This window comes from Triturus cristatus, chromosome 2_2, assembly GCF_964204655.1.
Source record: "Triturus cristatus chromosome 2_2, aTriCri1.1, whole genome shotgun sequence".
Lineage (NCBI taxonomy): Eukaryota > Metazoa > Chordata > Amphibia > Caudata > Salamandridae > Triturus > Triturus cristatus.
This window is the reverse complement of record NC_140582.1, coordinates 460,999,492-461,016,972: the sequence shown is the minus strand read 5'-3', so window position 1 is coordinate 461,016,972 and position 17,481 is coordinate 460,999,492. Positions and strand designations below refer to the sequence as shown.

General features: G+C 48.3%; 1 protein-coding gene across 2 annotated transcripts in view; it reads left to right on the top strand.

The window, feature by feature from the left end:
- The window catches only part of ADAD1 (adenosine deaminase domain containing 1), a 756,025-nt gene that overhangs the window by 409,344 nt on the left and 329,200 nt on the right, over nucleotides 1-17,481 (top strand). For both annotated transcript variants that reach the window (XM_085641552.1, XM_085641551.1), the window contains one exon: nucleotides 16,445-16,615. In XM_085641552.1, coding sequence (XP_085497678.1) covers nucleotides 16,445-16,615 — 171 coding nt within the window. The remainder of the gene's footprint in view (nucleotides 1-16,444; nucleotides 16,616-17,481) is intronic.

Genomic DNA, 17,481 nt, shown 5'->3' with positions numbered 1-17,481 from the left:
TCTCCATCAACATGCCGAAGTCGCACCTGAGTCCCTCTCAGAAGATCCCCTTTATCGGAGCGGTTCTGGATTCAACGCTGTTTTGGGTTTATCCTCCCGAGCAGAGTGTCCAGGATATTCAGGTTCTGATTCTGATCTTTCAGCCTCTATCCCGGGTTTCGGTCAGGATGACCCTCCGGCTCCTGGGCCTGATGGCCTCCTGCATCCTGCTGGTGGAACATGCCAGATGGCATATGCGGGCTCTGCAGTGGGACCTGAAGTTCCAGTGGGCGCAGCATCAGGGCAACCTGTCCGATCATGTCCAGATATCGGAGGACACTGCACGACAATTGTAGTGGTGGTTCACAAATCGAGATTGGGTCAATGGCAGATCCCTCTCCCTTCCCCAACCGGAGCACACAGTGGTGACTGATGCGTCCCTCCTGGGTTGGGGAGGCCTCTTGGGAGAGGTGGAGATCAGAGGACTCTGGTCTCCGGAGGAGTCCCGGCTCCATATCAACCTTTTGGAGCTTCGGGCGAACCGACTTGCACTGAAGGCATTCCTTCCCTCTGTCCGGGGAAATGTGGTGCAGGTGTTCACGGAAAACACCACCGCCATGTGGTATTGCAACAATCGGGGCGGGGTCCTGGACCCTATGTCAGGAGGCTCTGCGCCTCTGGACATGGCTGGAACATCAAGCCATTACCTTGGTGGTTCAACACCTGGCGGGTTCTCTGAACGCCAGGGCGGACGAACTCAGCCGCCGGTGCATGATGGATCACGAATGGTGTCTGAACTTGGACATGGTGCAAGGTCTCTTTCAGCTTAGATCTTTTCGCCACCGAAGAAAACGCACAATGTCATCAGTTCTGCGCGTTGGAATTTCCAAGGCGGCACTCGCTCGGCGACGCTTTTCGTTGCGAGTGGAGTTGCGGTCTATTGTACGCCTTTCCGCCTATATCACTTCTGCCCAGAGTGCTGAAGAAGATTCGGCGCGACCGGGCCCAAGTCATCCTTGTGACTCCAGATTGGGTAAGAAGATACTGGTATCCCAAGCTACTCAGCATGTCGATCGATCCCCCGATCCGACTGCCTCTTTGGTAGGATCTTCCGTCACAGCAGCACGGGACGGTCCTCCACCCGAACCTGTCCAGCCTCCTTCTCCATGCATGGAGTTTGAGCGGAGACAGTTGACAGCTTTCGATCTACCTCCCGAAATCTGTGATGTCATTAAAACTGTATACGCCTGCAGGTGGAACAAGTTTGTGGCATGGTGCACAGCTAGGGCTGTGGATCCCCTTTCTGCCCCTCTTTCCGAAGTCCTCCTGTTCCTTCTTTCTTTGGCCCAGCAGGGCTCTGCTCTGGGCACTATCAAAGGTTATCTTTCAGCCATCTCTGCCTTTTTACAGCTTCCAGATGAGCCTGATTGTTAACCGTTTCCCAGAAGGCATTACGCACACGTTTCCTCCTGTGCCGTTCATAATGCCTCAATGGGACTTAAACCTTGTCGTGACATATCTGATGGTCGCTACCTTTGAGCCCCTTCATACCTGTCCTTTGCGTCTTCTCACTCTCAAGACGGATTTCCTGGTAGCTATCACCTCTGCCAGAAGAGTGAGTGAGCTCCAGGCTCTTTCTTCCAAACCTCCTTTCCTCACTGTTCATCCAGACATGGTGGTTTTAAGGATCCGTCCTTCGTTCTTGCCAAAGGTTGTCGCGCCCTTCCACATCAGGCAGTCCATCACTTTGCCCACCTTCTTTCCGCCTCCGCATCCTTCGAAAGAGGAAGAGCGACTCCACCGTCTGGACCCAAAACGTGCGCTCTCGTTCTACCTGCAGCGCACACAACAGTCCCGGGTGGATGACCAGCTCTTTGTTGGCTACCTGGGTGCCAAAAGAGGTTGGGCTGCGCACAAGCGGACCATCTCTCGGTGGGTCGTTCTCTGCATCAAGGTCTGTTACTCGTTGGCTAAGAAGGAGCCTCCTGTGGGGCTGCAAGCCCATTCTATCAGGGCAACGGCGGCCACTACTGCCTTGGGACGCGGGGTCCCCTTGCAGGACATTTGTCAGGCAGCTACGGGGCCTCGCTGCACACGTTTACCAAGCACTACTGCCTTGACAGTCGGGTCCGGAGAGACTGCTTCTTTGGCTGTTCTGTTCTAAATGACTTTGTGGCGTAATCTATTCGCAGACCCACCACCGGGGTTGGTATTGCTGGGGTATCTACTCTAAGGTAAGGAATCTATCACTAACGTGTCTCTTTCAGATGCACAAGTTACTACTTGTGTAACGATATATCTGTAAGAGACATTAGTTAGTGATAGATTCCTTACTGCCCCACCCATCCTCCCCATTCTGCAAACAGATTTCTAGGGTTAAGGTCATCCCCTTTCAGGGCCCTAGTTTCATGGCACCAGCGGTCAGTTTCTTGCATGGCTCTGTGTTCCTGGCGCGGAAAGTCATGTACAGAACTGACGTCAGCGTGCATGGGTGGTGCCTAAGTAGTCTCCGTGACGTCATCTCGGCGCATACGACTCCAGCGACGGACACAGAGCCGCACGACGCCACCTACTGATGCGCAGGGGTACTGCTAACAAAAAATCTTTCCGGATCCAGTCTGACGCCTGGGGATGTTCTAAGGTAAGGAATCTATCACTAACTAATGTCTCTTACGGATATATCGTTACACAAGTAGTAACTTGTGCATTCAGTCCACTCACTCATCCTAGCCTTTCCGGAAGGGTGTTGGCCTGTACACCTTTCCGCTCTGGGAGCTCGGGGGGTAACTTCTTTTTTGATGTGGCACCTTGTCCCTTGGGGGAGGGGTCGGGACACCAGCGCTCTAGTAGCCCTCTCTACTGTAAACATGCCAGAGAGGTCAGCCGGGTGATTTGGTCCTCCGGGAAATTTTCAGCATGTTATTCAGATGTGAACACCATTCCACATCTTCATCTGTTCTTCAGGGTCTTGTTTGTCGACGTCTACTTGGAAATCTACTCTTGAAGTGTTTGCACCTTGGTGCTGAGTTTGGAGATTGTTCTGCTGTTGTGACTCATTTGTTACCTCATGCGGATCTGTACGCAACAGTCTGACCTCCATGCTGACAATGTCTATTTTGTTTTCCCGCGTGTCTCGGGAGTCATGGATAGCATCCAGTAGTTCTGTGCTGGAGGGCTCCTCTTCGTGCTCCTGCACTTTTGTGCCTGTCTAATGGGTGGTGTGCTATTGAGCTCCCTGCGGTGTCTTATATTGGGTGATCATGTTGCCTGGAGTCTTTATCGTTGCACATGTCTGGGCCCCCCTTCAGCAAAGAGGAGACCCCCCGTCCGTGCAATCAGCTGTGGTGTGGAGATGCTGTTCACAGCCAAGTATCTATACTATTCTACTTGGATTCCCTAGAGCACATGTGTGAGAAACTGGCTTGTTATATGGTACACACTTAAGTGGGCACCCTGCACCAATCCAGACAACTCTTATGGTGATTTTAGTGGTGTTAGACAAGCTTAGAAAGCTCTCTAAGTGGTAGCTGTGGCAAGCAGCCTTCAGGCTTAGTCCAGAAGGAGTGTAAAGCAGCTTGTTTTACCAGAATATAATCTTATCTGTATAAATTAAGTGAAAAAGAACCACACAGTGTATTTATAAAAATATGTATTTATTATAAGACACTAACACATACAAATATCTCCTAGCTGGCGATATACACAATGCACACAATACTTTTAAATAGAAATAGGTAAGTAGCACGAATACACAGTGGTCACCAGGGGGAGACCAGACCATATAATAAAATAGTGGTATGCGAACGTCTATTCGAATCAAGACTATACCCAGAAGACGTAGAAGTGCTGGTGACCCAAGGAACTATCAGAGGTAAATAACCAGGAACCCCACAGAGTCCATGTGCAGAGTGGGAACACAACTGCGGGCTCAACAAGTCAATGGGTAAGTCGCAGTTGCAATTTTAAAAAAGGACCCTTCTCAGTGGACCCTGAAGAAGCCGCATGGAGGAGCCACCCCACCCGTGGATACCCTAGGAACCAGGATCCTTACACCAGGGAAGCTGGTGCATAGATGTGAAGTGGCGGCAGAAACCGCCGTCTAACTCAATGAAGATGCAGCTGCTGGAGAAGTGTCTGGTGGAACCCAAAGGTAGATTCAGGATAAGTACCACCTGCAAGCAGAGGGGACAGAGTCTGGAAGACAAATGCCCACTGATGTCGAGTGTTGCAGGAGAGCTGATGGTGACCTTGGAACTGCAGCTGTGCGTACCAGGCAACGCTGTGGAAGACCAGGAGCTGTACACGAGCTTTCCCACAACGGATGTCGAGAGTTGAGGGGTTGGTGTCTGTCTGGAGTGCCAACAAGCCTTTGCAACTGCAAACAATGTGGAAAGTGAAGAAGGTACATTGTTGGGACCAGCAAGGTCCAGGTGACTCACTACAAGCAGGGAAGTCCGGGCAGACCCAGAGCAATCAGGGGAGCTCCCTGAATTCAAAGAGGACCCTAAAGAGGATCCACAGGCGGGAGGCACTGGAGTCGTGAGAGGACCTTGAGCAGCTCACAAAAGATGCAAGCACATGATGCGAGCGATGTGGTGAGGACGAAGATCTTTGTCGCTGGAGATGCTTAAGGTTGGGGCTACTTGAAGCCTGAAGATCTTGGAGGGTGGAAGCCAACAAGCCTTTGCAACAGCAAGTTGACACAGTGCACAGGGGTTCGGTTTCTGCGGCTCCGAGGGATACGGACCTCAAACTTGGTGAGAGGACAGGGCAGGCCTCGAGGGATGTGAAGAACCGCCACCTGTGTTGCTGAGCCTTTCGGAGTCCGTGGGAGCTTGGGATCAACAGACCGGTCAGCTGCGTTGCAGTGCCTGCAGGCAAGGGAGATTCCTTCAGGGGTCTTGGATGTCCACAGGCCTTGGAAGGTTCCTGCATGGAACACAGGCACGGATGTTGCAATAGATGAGCAGGACGGCGGGACCAGGAGCAGCAGGATACTTCCTAGTTGCCGTCTTGATTCCCAGAGCGAAGTCCTGCAAGGAACAGAGCGCCCAGACGGTCGAAGAAGTGGTCTTACAATGAATCTTGACCCAAAGGAGGGGTCGGGCAGTGGGGAGGATACTCGCATGTCCTTTGTCCAGTTTTGCGTCAGAGCAGGAGCTAACCGCTCCTTGAGCTGGACTATGCAAGGAGGGCACCAAATGTGCCCTTCAAGCAGACTGAGTGGTGCTGGCAAGCTCTCCCACCTGGCCCCAATACACTAAACCCTGTCTGGGGTGTGGTCACACCTCCCTGTGTCAGGATACTTATTATTCTCCCTTCCCCTGCTTGGCTCAGCAGCAGGAGGGTAGAATCGTGTCTCTGGTTGGCAGCAGCCTTGTTGTGCCGTCAGGGTCTAGAAGACTGGTACCGGGAGCACTGAGGGCCTCCCGGAGAAGCTTTACAGTGCATGGAATCGTACCTCCCACACTGTTTACGGTGTGGAGGGATGATTCCAACATGTTTGACTCACGCAGGCTTCATACTGAAGTTCTGGAGCATGGTTCATGTCCATTATTTCAACCTCACCACCCTGGTCGGGGTCAGCGGTGTCCTCTCTGACGCCTTCATCAAAGAGCGAGGGTCTAGGCATGGCTGCCTTCTGTCTACCCTCCTCTTCACCCTGGCGATTGAGCTCTTGGCCCAACATATACGCATAGACCCCCAATATATGGGTTGGGTGTGGAGTGCTGGTAACGAGGACCGTATTGTGATATACGCAGATGATGTACTGCACATCCTGCAGTGATTGGGCCCAGATGCCTCCAGTTGCTGGAACACTTCGAACGAGTGTCCTGCCTATGGATGAGCCCCTCTAAATCAGTGCTGGTCTCTTTGGTGTTGTCCAGAGACTGCTTTGACTGGCAGACGCCCATACCGGTTTGCTGGCTTAGTTTTAAATACCTGGGCGTATGGGTCGCTCTACACTTTGAACTCACCTGGGCCCTTAACCTCCAACCTCTGGCCCAAAAAGCAAAGTCAGACCTTGTTAGGTGGCAGACCCTCCCCCTCAAAGTCCTTCGGCGTATTTCCATCTTCAGGATGTTGATCCTCCTGCACTTTCTCGGTCTTTCAGAACCTACAGCTCCACCTGCCTCGTACATGGTTCTCCGCTCTAGACGGCTTGATCAGGACCTTCCTGTGTCGAGGTTCTCTGGCGCGCATAGCCCTTGCGCACTGTCAGCTGGGGCCTTACGATGGCGGCCTGGGGATGACTAATCTCCACCTCTACTATGTCTTCTTTCCTCCGAACCCACATACTGCTTGGAGCTCTCATTGCTGGGTTCCTCTCAATTGCAGGCCATGCTGTATGGGTCCCTGGTCCCTCTTTATCTGCTCCTGGTGACCCGGCTGGTGGTCCTTGCAAGGCGTACTGCGCTTTGGCATGTATGATGGGATGCCAGACTCACGCAACAAAGGCTCTGGCACGGCAGCTGGTTGAAGGAAGTAGCCTTGCTTCTCGGCTTCTCCTCCTAGGATGTTCAAACGGCTTAGGGATGTATGGTCCGGGAGACACATGCTCTCTTTTCAAGTCCTTCACCAGAACTACCACCATACACAAAGCCAATTTTACTAATACCTCCAACTCGGGGACGTCCCCCAGGCCTGCTTCCTCCCTGCTGATACACTCCCAGAGTTTAGTGCCTTGGAGGCCAAATTACTCAAGGAAAGTCTTGGCGGGATATCTCAGATCTATCGTACACTTGCCATCAACTCCTCTGGGTCACTTGATCACCTCAGAGCCAGTTGGGAGAGCTTATTGGGACCTGTAGAGGACGCAGACTGGTGGACGGCCTGATGGCCCTTTGCATGCTCACCACCTCCTCCAGGTTATGGCTGGTTCAACCCTATTACCTTTACTTTACTGATCTCTCCCCAATTCGCCTGTGCCGGGTGGGCTTGCGCTTCTCCTCCGCATTCCCTCTATGTGGACTTGACCCAGCAGATGTCTATCACATGGTATGGTCGTGTGCGCTTCTACTTCAGTGCCGGACCAAGGTGAGCCGTGAACTGCCAGAGGTGCTCGGATGGGAAGTTCCTCTCTTATCCCTGTTGATTCTCCTTGGAGTGTTTGAGGGATCTCGACATCCAAGGGCTGAAAGGGCATTCTTGGGCACAGCCCTCCTGGTTGCAAAACAAGACATCGCAGCGCAGTGGCTGTCCCCAAGCCTCCTACCCTGTCAATGCGGCGACGGGGCGTTGACTGGTGTGCGCAGGAAGGGCACATGGTTTTTGAAGCGCCCAGCTGCCCCTGGAAACATGGGCAGGTGTGGGGAAAGTGGTTGGGCCAGCTTCTTTAATTTCCTATGAATTTGTACTTGTGGTCATTCTTCCTGGGTAATGTGACTGTCTTGCGGGATGTTTCCACCCCTCAAGGCATATACACTACACTCTGCTCTGTCATGTACATGCCATGTATACACCTGTACTTACCTTGGCTATCTTTGCTGGCTAGAAATTCAATATATGAAAATGTTACAATGTGTCTGCTGACCCATGTGGCTTCATGAAAGCATATATAATAGGCTACAATGGTTCTTTCGGGGCGAACCTAATTGCTTTGAAAAAATACAATTAAAAGTTAGAGAACCTGGAAGAGTTATTTGATACCTATTAAATAAGTATAACAAGTATAGCATTTACATTGGTTAAATCATGAAACGCATATCAAATGACGTTGGAACACTGATTGAAGCAAAACATCTACAAGTATAAGCTTTGCTAAAGACTCTTCTTTTATATAAATTTAAGCTTAAGTCCATCTTTACACGTAATCAGAAGGCTGTCAATACAAGAAATACTAAAAAAGGTGACATGTGGTACGGTGCCCAGTGATAGTGGTGCAGTGCATATATACAAGGTGATATTATGTACAATTTATTTACACAAAGAATTAGAATGCGCTCAGAACGAGGGTAGGCAATAATTCTGGTGAGCAGCAGGTTTACTTATTGATTTGACACCTAGAGATTTGATTGGTCTTAACCATCTATGTTGGGCGACGTTTCGACCCTGACAGAGCGCTATTGGCGTATCACGGCGGGTCTTCTTGAGGACAAGTGGGAGTGTTGACAGCCCAAAAGGTGGGGTGACTCGCTGAGGCGTCCCATAACACATTAGTATGAAGCAGGGCCATCAGAGGTAGCTTTTTCGTGCTATGAATGCTCTGCTGATTTCAGGAGCTAAGCAATATTTTGATTGGTGCCACAGCTGCATTTGATAATTTTGCGCTCAATGGGCATGATTACATTTACATTTGTGCACCCCACCAAAAGGGTTATTTACTGCACAAATGGGAAATATATCTCCCATTTGTCCTGGAAATAGCCTAATCTGGCAACACTGCTTGGAAATGAGCTCCTCCTGCTAAAGCATCTTTGCGTACTCAGTTGCCGCCTGGTGGGCCCCCTCTGCAAAACCACGCTAGGGTAGATGGTCTACCCGTGAAGCCTTCAGCTTCATGTAAATGTCCCGATCAGTAGATGGGAACGTGCATGGGACAGATGCTCCTTCTGCAAGTGGACCGGGTGTCGTGTTGCAATAAAGAAATGAGAAAAATAAAACTGTGTTGACAAATTGAGTCTAAGCTTCTAAGCTTCTCAGAGGACCAAAGATGTGTTATCAGTTATCCTTACAGGGAAACTTAACAAACCCATAATACCTGAGAAACCATTACAATATACAGTTGATACCAAGCAGTAATAAACAATCAAGAACGCACTTTTCTGCCTGCTGAGCAGTAAAGAAAGAGAAAGTGCAGTGTGTTGAGGATGGTTATATTACAAATAATGTGACTTGACTGTCTGTGGAACTTTCATTATTTTTACTAAGGAGTCATGGGTTATGTAGTTCTCTAGCTGCTTTAAAATTATTGGATTGGTTGCTAAGCTTAATAAATGGATAAAGAGATGCATAATCCTTGACTCTGGTCCTGAAAGATTCCCTGACTCTTCTCGACCTTGCTTACTTCAGAAAGACATCCTACCTTAAAACACCTGTTCGAGGCATGTGTGCTGTAGATACACATGCATACTTCTGCCATCTAGTGTTGGGTCCCAATGTTTGCAAGTTGTTTTTTTTTTTTTTAAAAGATGTCTTTCCTAGTCATGAGGGAAGGTGACTCCTCCTTTCGGTGATAGTGCGCGTGGTCATAGACTCAATTGTTAGATTGTTTTTTCCCGCCATAGGGTTTCGGACGTGAATTGCTGCGCTCAGGTTTGAAACTGTTCTTAGGGTTCCCCTAAACACTCAATCCTCTCTACCCTCGACGGTTTTGTTTCGTACGCGTTTCCTACTTCTCCACGTATCGTTTCGGTAACGGAATCGACTTTTCGATCGTAAAGCTTCATTGACAGCCTTCGGGCCTAACCGCTCAGAGTCAGCTCTCCGTCGACGGATTGGACTCTGTTTAAATTCTGTCCTCAGTGCCACGTGAAGTATCCGCACACCGACTCACAGGAAGTTTGCAACTTGTGCTTGTTTCCCAAGCACAAAGAAGACACTGACGCTTGCAGATGGTTCCCATAAAAGAAAACTCTTCGTGATCGTCTGGCTCGACGCCGAGAGATGCAGTGTCAAAGTCAAAGTGGCCAAAGTCAGCACTGAGATGATGTTTCAGACGCCCCGCCTCCGGACCTGGCTCTGAAACAGCCACTCAAGACTTTTGACACTGTACTGAGTCGTCACAAGTCCTCCTGGGAATCGAAGCCCTCTGGTTCCAAACACAAGTCCTTCTCAGGCCAAAATCCTCCGTGCCGAAAGCCAAGCAACCTTTGGAGCAAAAAACTTCGGCGCCGAAAGGCCTGCTTACGCCGGCACCGAAAACTTCGGTGCCAAAACAGAAAGATACCCCTTCGGATCCAAAATTAAACATTATTCCATTAACACCAGACGCCCAAGCAAAAGAAGCTATATATTAAGCCTGATACTGCCCATTTTCACACCAATCTACCTCAGAAATGCAAGATTCCTGATGAGGACATTTCTTACAAGGTCCCGTTAAAGAGGAAATCTGTCACTACAAGTCCTTTTCATCCTTCCATCACCACCACCTCCACCGCCTCCTTCTCCACCTGCCAATCCCTTGCAAATTACACCTCCGGATTCTCAACGATCTCATCATCATGATGACGATGGTGATGATGGGGGGGGGGGGGGGTTCATCTCCCAATAAATCCATGGACAGATTATACTATTGATACCCCAGCAGATCATGATCTAGACCGTTACCCCAGCCAAGCCATCTCCTCCAGACGACACTGCATCCCACCAAGAACTCATTGCAGGGGCTGCAAAATATCATGGGGTGGCACTGCACAAAGGATCACTAGAGGAAGATTGGTTTTGTTCAAAACTTTAGGATTCACACACAGGTCATCACAAACACTTCCCATGCTTAAAGGTGTGATGAGACACACTGATGAGATTTTTAAGGACCCAGCAGGAGCAGGTATCTTGACTCCTAGGGTTGACAAAAAATATATGGCCTCCCCTTCAGACCCGATATTTATCAATGCCCAGTTGTCATTAGATTCCCTGGTAGTGTCTAATGCTCGTAAGCGGGTGAAGTCCCAGACATCGGGGGATTCTTTTCCGCCAGATAAAGTGTCTAAGTTAATTGATGCTTCTGGCAAGCGCATAGCTGCTCAAGCTGTGAATCAATGGCGCATTACGAATATGCCAGATACCACAGGGGACGCTGGGATGAGATGGAGCAATTGCTTCAATATCTCCCAGACGAGCATAAAGCTAAGGCACAGAACTTAGTAAATGAAGGTAAACTCATTTCTAATTCCTCTATACGATGTGCTCTAGATGCTGCATACACCGCGGCTAGAGCAGTTAATACTAGCATCTTGCTCAGGAGACACGCTTGGTTAAGGATTTCTGAGTTTAAGCCAGAAGTTTAACAATCCATCATTAATACACCCTTTGATAAAGAACATCTTTTAGGTCCAAACATAGATCACGCGTTGGAGAAGATGAAAAAGGGTACTGAAGTGGCCAAGTCCATGGGAACGCTCCAGTGTCCATCCAAAAGAGGCTCCTTTCGTAGCTCCTTTTACAGAGGAGGGACCAAAACCCCATCCCCAGACAGGAATACCTTTAACATAATAAAGGTAACAACCAGTCCTCTCACTCTGTAGGATGTTTCGAGGAGGTTATAGAGGCTGCAATGTCAAGGGTAGGCGTAAGGGCAACACTCCCCATAACACCCCTTCCCCCTAATAAACAGTGACTTGTCCTTGCTTCCCCCCGACTACACCACACTTGTCAGGGGGAAGACTACTGCAATTTCTCCCCATTTTGCAGTCTATAACAGAAAAGTGGGTGATTGGAATTATCCAACATGGTTGTTGCCTGGAGCTTACCAGCAATCCCCCAAACATTCCACCTTGATCTCACAAACTGTCTCCAGAACACCTACAATTGCTAGAACAAAAGGTCCAATCTCTACTACTGAAAGGCGCAATAGAGCCAGTCCCAATAGAGTACCAGGGCTCAGGGGTTTACTCTCTGTATTTTCTCATTCCCAAAAAGGACCGTTCCCTAAGGCCTATTTTGGATCTCAGAGAGTTAAACCATTATAAACTCTGAGAACACTTTCACATGGTGACGCTTCAACAGGTACTCCCACTTTTACAAAGAGCTGATTTTATGTCTATATCTAGATTTAAAAGATGCATATTTTCATGTTCCAATTCATCTGGCTCATCGCAAATACCTCCGATTTGTGATAGCAGGCAAGCATTACCAGTTCAAGGTGCTTCCCTTCGGATTGACTACAGCGCCCAGAGTTTTTACCAAATGTCTGGCAGTAGTCGCGGCTCATCTCAGAAGACAACAGATTCACGTCTTCCCCTATCTAGATGACTGGCTTATCAAAGCCAGCACTCACCAGAACAGTCTACAGCACACACAGATCCCAGTAGATCTACTTCATCAACTGGGCTTCACCATCAATGCACAAAAATCTCACCTGCATCCCTCACATATGCAGTCTTACCTAGGAGCCAGTCTAGACTCAGTCAAAGCTCTAGCCTCTCCCAATGTAGCCAGAATATGCAATATTCAGGCTCATTCTACAGTTTCAACCCAACCAAGCTTTACCAGCCAGAATGTTCATGCAACTGCTGGGAATAATGCTGTCTTGCATCGCAATTGTACCCCATGCAAGGCTTCATATGCGCCCCCTACAAGAGTGCTTAGCACGTCAGTGGAACCAGTCATAGGATCAATGAACTGATCTAGTGTTGGTAGACGGCAGTACCTATCGCTCTCTGCAGTGGTGGAACCCACAAAACTTATCAAAAGGCCAGTCTTTCATCGACCCTGTTCCTCAGTTAGTGCTCACAGCAGACGCATCTCTAACAGGGTTTGGGCGCTCATCTCAAAGATTACATAATACACGGCCCATAGAGCAACAAGCACAAAAGTCTCCACATCAACTATCTAGAGCTTTTAGCACTTTTCTAGCACTCAAAGCTTTTCAAACTCACCTCATAGCCAAAACTGTCCTAGTCCCAACAGACAACATGATAGCGATGTATTATGTTCCGAAGCAGGGCGGGACACTCTCTCCAACTGTCAACACTCGCTCAAGCCATTTGGAATTTGGCAATCCATCACAAGATTTATCTTCTGGCAGAACATCTCCCATGAGTAAATAATCAAATTGCTGACCTCCTCAGCAGAAGGAGACCGCAAATTCACGAGTGGGAACTTTTTCCCCAAGTTCTCCTTCCCTACTTTCAACAATGGGGTTTTCCACAAATGGACCTATTCAAAATTCCCATTCTTTGGCTTCAGGTTCCCACACCCGCTGTCAAAGGGCAATGCCCTATGGATGAACTGGTCAGGGAAATTTGCCTACACTTTTCCGCCTCTCCTGCTCATTCCGTGTGTAGTTCGGAAACTCCAGCAAACATTCCTCACTCTGATTCTAGTAGCTCCCACATGGGCGTGTCAACCATGGTACACCACCCTGTTGGAGCTGTCATTATTTCCACATCATAAACTGCACCTCACCTCCAATCTCCTTACACAGAACCATGGATAAATCACACATTCAAATCCAGAAGAACTGAATTTAGCGATCTGGCTCCTGAAGTCCTAGTTTGGTTACTTAAGTTTACTACCAGACTATATTAATATTTTAAAAGAAGCAAAAAGGCCTACCACCAGAGCTTGCTATGCAGCAAAATGGAAAAGATTTGTTGTATACTGCAATCACAACAAAATCGATCCTTTAGAGGTCTCTATACAAAGCATTATATGTTACCTGTTACATTTACTGCAAATTGGACTAGCTTACACATCTATTTGTTTGCACCTTGCTGCGGTAGCTGCATACTTACAGAATAGGCAACATCTGTCATTATTCAGAGTTCCAGTAATCCAAGCTTTCATGGAAGGACTAAGAAGGGTAATACCACTAAGGACTCCTCCTGCACCAGTATGAAATCTCAACATTGTTCTCACAAGGCTCATGGGGCCACCTTTTGAACCATTGCACAAGTGCCTTTTGCAATTTCTCTCATGGAAAGTTGCTTTCCTCATTGCCATCACATCACTGAGGAGAGTTGGTGAGCTACAGGCATTAACCTTAGAAGAACCCTTCTTTCAGCTACACAAAGACAGGATAGTTCTCTGCACCAACCCTACATTCCATCCCAAAGTTTCTGCTTTTCATATAAACCAATCGGTTGAGTTACCAGTTTTCTTTCCTCAACCCGATTCTGTAGCAGAACGCGCTCTTCACACGCTTGACGTTAAGAGATTTACTGTACTACATAGATGGGACAAAAGACTTTCGCAAAACTGTCTGAATTTGCCCCACCTCACAAAGGCAATCCTATCTCTAAATCTGGAACTGTGAGATGGATTGTTTTTTTTTTTTTTTTTGAAACCTTTATTACAGAATACAAAAGATATACAAGGATGGGCCTACAACCTTCCGGCCGGCCGCTAGCAAACAGTGGGAGCATAGACACAATTATTGAAACACAAGCGACAAGTGATAAAGGTCCCAGAAATCGAAGGAAGCGTTGGCGGCCACACCGTCCGGAGCCCCCAACTGGCGGTTCCATTTTTTATGAGAAACAACAAACAAATCCACAAGGCAGCAAAAAGTCAAAGCAGCATTATGAGCTCCCCTGGGGAGGACCCTACCGATCCACAGGAATAGGGGGGGGACGGGCCAAGACAAAAAACAAAGCGAAACCGATACCCAGGACCAGGGGAACAAGCAAACTAGGGAGACTGGGCCACTGCCAAATCAGGCGTCAGCGGCGGGGCACAAATCCCGCCACGATGGGAGTTCCAGGGGCCCCACACATTCACCCATTTCCCAGGCTTACCTCTCGCTACATACACTACCTTCTCCCGAAACATACACCAATCCATGTTGTCCTTCCACACCGAGACCGTTGGCGACCTCTGGGAACCCCACAATTGGGCTATGTCACGCTTGGCCACCATGTATCCCAGAGTCACCCACCACGTCTGCGGCACCGTGTAATCAGTTGGCTCCCACACATTCAACAAACATCTAGCCTCGGGAAACAGCGCCACATGCGTGACCGCTTGCAGCACCGCATGTACACCACGCCAGAATCGCACCACCTCCGGGCATTCCCACAAAATATGGAAGAAGGTCCCTAGCGAACCACACCCACGCTTACACATCCCATCCACGGCATATCCCATACGCATCAGACCCGGCCCCGTAACGTAGACCCTGTGGAGTATCTTGAGCTGGACGAAACGAAGGCGGGCCGGTATGGCCACCTCTTTCGGGGAGGCCACCGCAGACACCCAGTCCTCGTCATCCAGCTCCAATCCATCGGCAACCCATGCCTCGCGAAGGCCAGTCAGCAGTCCCGAGCGATCGTTGATGAGCTTTTTATAAATCAATGAGATAGCGCCGTCCGGGACATGCCCATCTAGCACCCTATCTTCCAGAGGGGAGCACTCCGGGATGGATGCCACATCCCGGAACACAGAACACAGCGCGTGACGAACCTGTATATACCGGAAGTACTCCCTGTCCTGCAACTGGAATTCCGCCTGTAGCACATCGAACGTTTTGAATCCCCCCCTCGTCCAAAGATCGCCCACCTTACTGATGCCTATTGTGTCCCACTTCTCAAAGCCTTTCGAGGTCCACAAGCAACCCAATCGTTCCGATGCATACAGTGGCGTCGCTCGGGTCAACCGATCCTTCCATCCCATCGCCAAGTTTGCAGCGTGCTGTGAGATGGATTGTTAAATGCATTTAAACTTGCTATGCTAAAGCTAAAAGAACTTTAGCCATACCCCCTAGAGCACATTCCACTTGCAAAATAGGGGCTTCTGTGGCCTTTTTAGGTAACATTCCTCTATCTGACATATGTAAGGCAGCTATATGGACTACACCACACACATTTACCAAACACTATTGTGTAGGTGTGTTAGCACGTCAACAGGCTAATGTAGGCCAAGCAGTACTTAAAACACTGTTCTAAACAACTGCACCATCTACAGGTTAGCCACCGCTTTGGCAGTATACTGCTTTGTAGTCTTTGCAAAGCATGTGTATCTACAGCACACATGCCTCGAACGGATAATGTTACTAACCCAATAAGCATCTGTTGGCATGTAGAGCTGTAGATTCACATGCGCCCACCTGCCTGCCCGGGTACCTGTAGTTGTTGCAGTTCTTCGTTATACATTTATAAGCATGGATATCTATATACTACACTTACTTACTCCATTCTCACCCTCTTGCGGGAAAACAATCTAACAATGGAGTCGATGACCATGCGCACTAGCACCGAAAGGAGCAGTCACTTCACCTTGTGACTAGGAAAGAAAAACATCCGGACCCAACACTAGATGGCAGGCGTATGCAATGCATGTGAATCTACCGCTCTACAGGCCAAGAACAAATGCTTACTGGGTACGTAACATTATCCTTCTCTGTCAGTCTCCCAAGAATTTAAAATGCTCAATTAGGCTCATTCCAGAATCACTCCCTCCCTGTATCTTTTCAGATTGGACCTTAAGAAGCACCTCTTAAGCTGCTTCATGATTGATGACTCCTGCCCCCTTCCACCTACATCTCATACCTTCTCTCCTGTACGCCCACGCCTATACCCATATCTACGATACTATTCCTTTATTTCCATACTCTTGCCACCCCCGCCCTCCTTGGACTTCTAAACCTGCTTGTTCTTTTCTCCTTTTTGATTTGTTTTGTCAGTATGCACAGCCCTTATATATGCTTTGAGAACAATAAGTAATACTGTTAACTCCTGATTAATTTAATGATCTGTAGAGCACTCTTGCCACCCTGGCTAAGAGTCTCTGTAGTACGATTGCAAAAAATGTCAGATTATTGAAAAAATATACATGGTAATTGTTTCAACTGTTTTAATATTTGCAGGTACCTCTACAGACAACTTCTTCTGTTCTATAGCAGAAATGCTGGCATGATGGAAAAATCTATATTCTGTGCAGAGCCTTCATCTTGCTTGTTAACTCTTAAACAGGATATAAACATTCACCTGTATTTGAATCAGCTCCCCAAAGGAACTGCTCAAATCAAGTCTCAACTGTAAGTTCTTTTCATTTTTTATTGATCTTTTTATTAGTTTTAACAATAAAATCACATACATGTTCCATATGATCTTCAAAATATTTGCTTAATACAGCATCACAGCTACACAGGAGAGAATCACATTTACAATATTTCAGTACCTCTCTCTCTCTATCATGGTGCATTTCCAGTTCCACCGATGGAGAAATACATAAATAACCACAATACGTATTTCATATACCCCATTTCCAATCCCATTTTTTTGGACACCCTTCGTGAAGACTTCCGTCTCTGCAATCATGCACTTATCAAACTCTTTCATCCACATCCTGGGTGAAGGTGCTTCTGTTGCCCCCCCAACCCCCCAACCTCTCGCAATTTCCCCGCTTAACCAGGGTGTAACCTAGTGTGATCAGTAGTTTTTCCACCCCCGTAAGGTCAGTCGGGCCCAGATGTTAAGGAGACCTAGTTGCGGTGTAAGAATTATTTCTTTCCCCAGGGCACTCTGGATGTGTGTTGTGGTCCCTTCCCAAATTCGCCTTAACTCTGGGCATTCCCAAATCATATGAAAGAAGGTAGCAGGTTGTTGACAGCCCCTAAGACAGTGTGTCTAGTCTAGCGCCTACCTTTGCCACGGTGACTCCCGTCATGTATGATCTATGTAGAATTCAAAGTTGTATCAGCCTGAAGCGGGGGTGATTGCTTCTTCTTTGGAAGACATTAATGCCGCTTGCCAGTCCTCATCGTCAATGGGTCCCAAGTCTCCCTGCCATTGCTCTCTAAGTCTGTGGAATGTGTCAGGTAGATTATTGCAGAGTTGTTAATAGGTTAGTGAGATGGCTTTTGAATGTAGCGGCCCATCGAGTAGTCGATCTTCCAGCGGT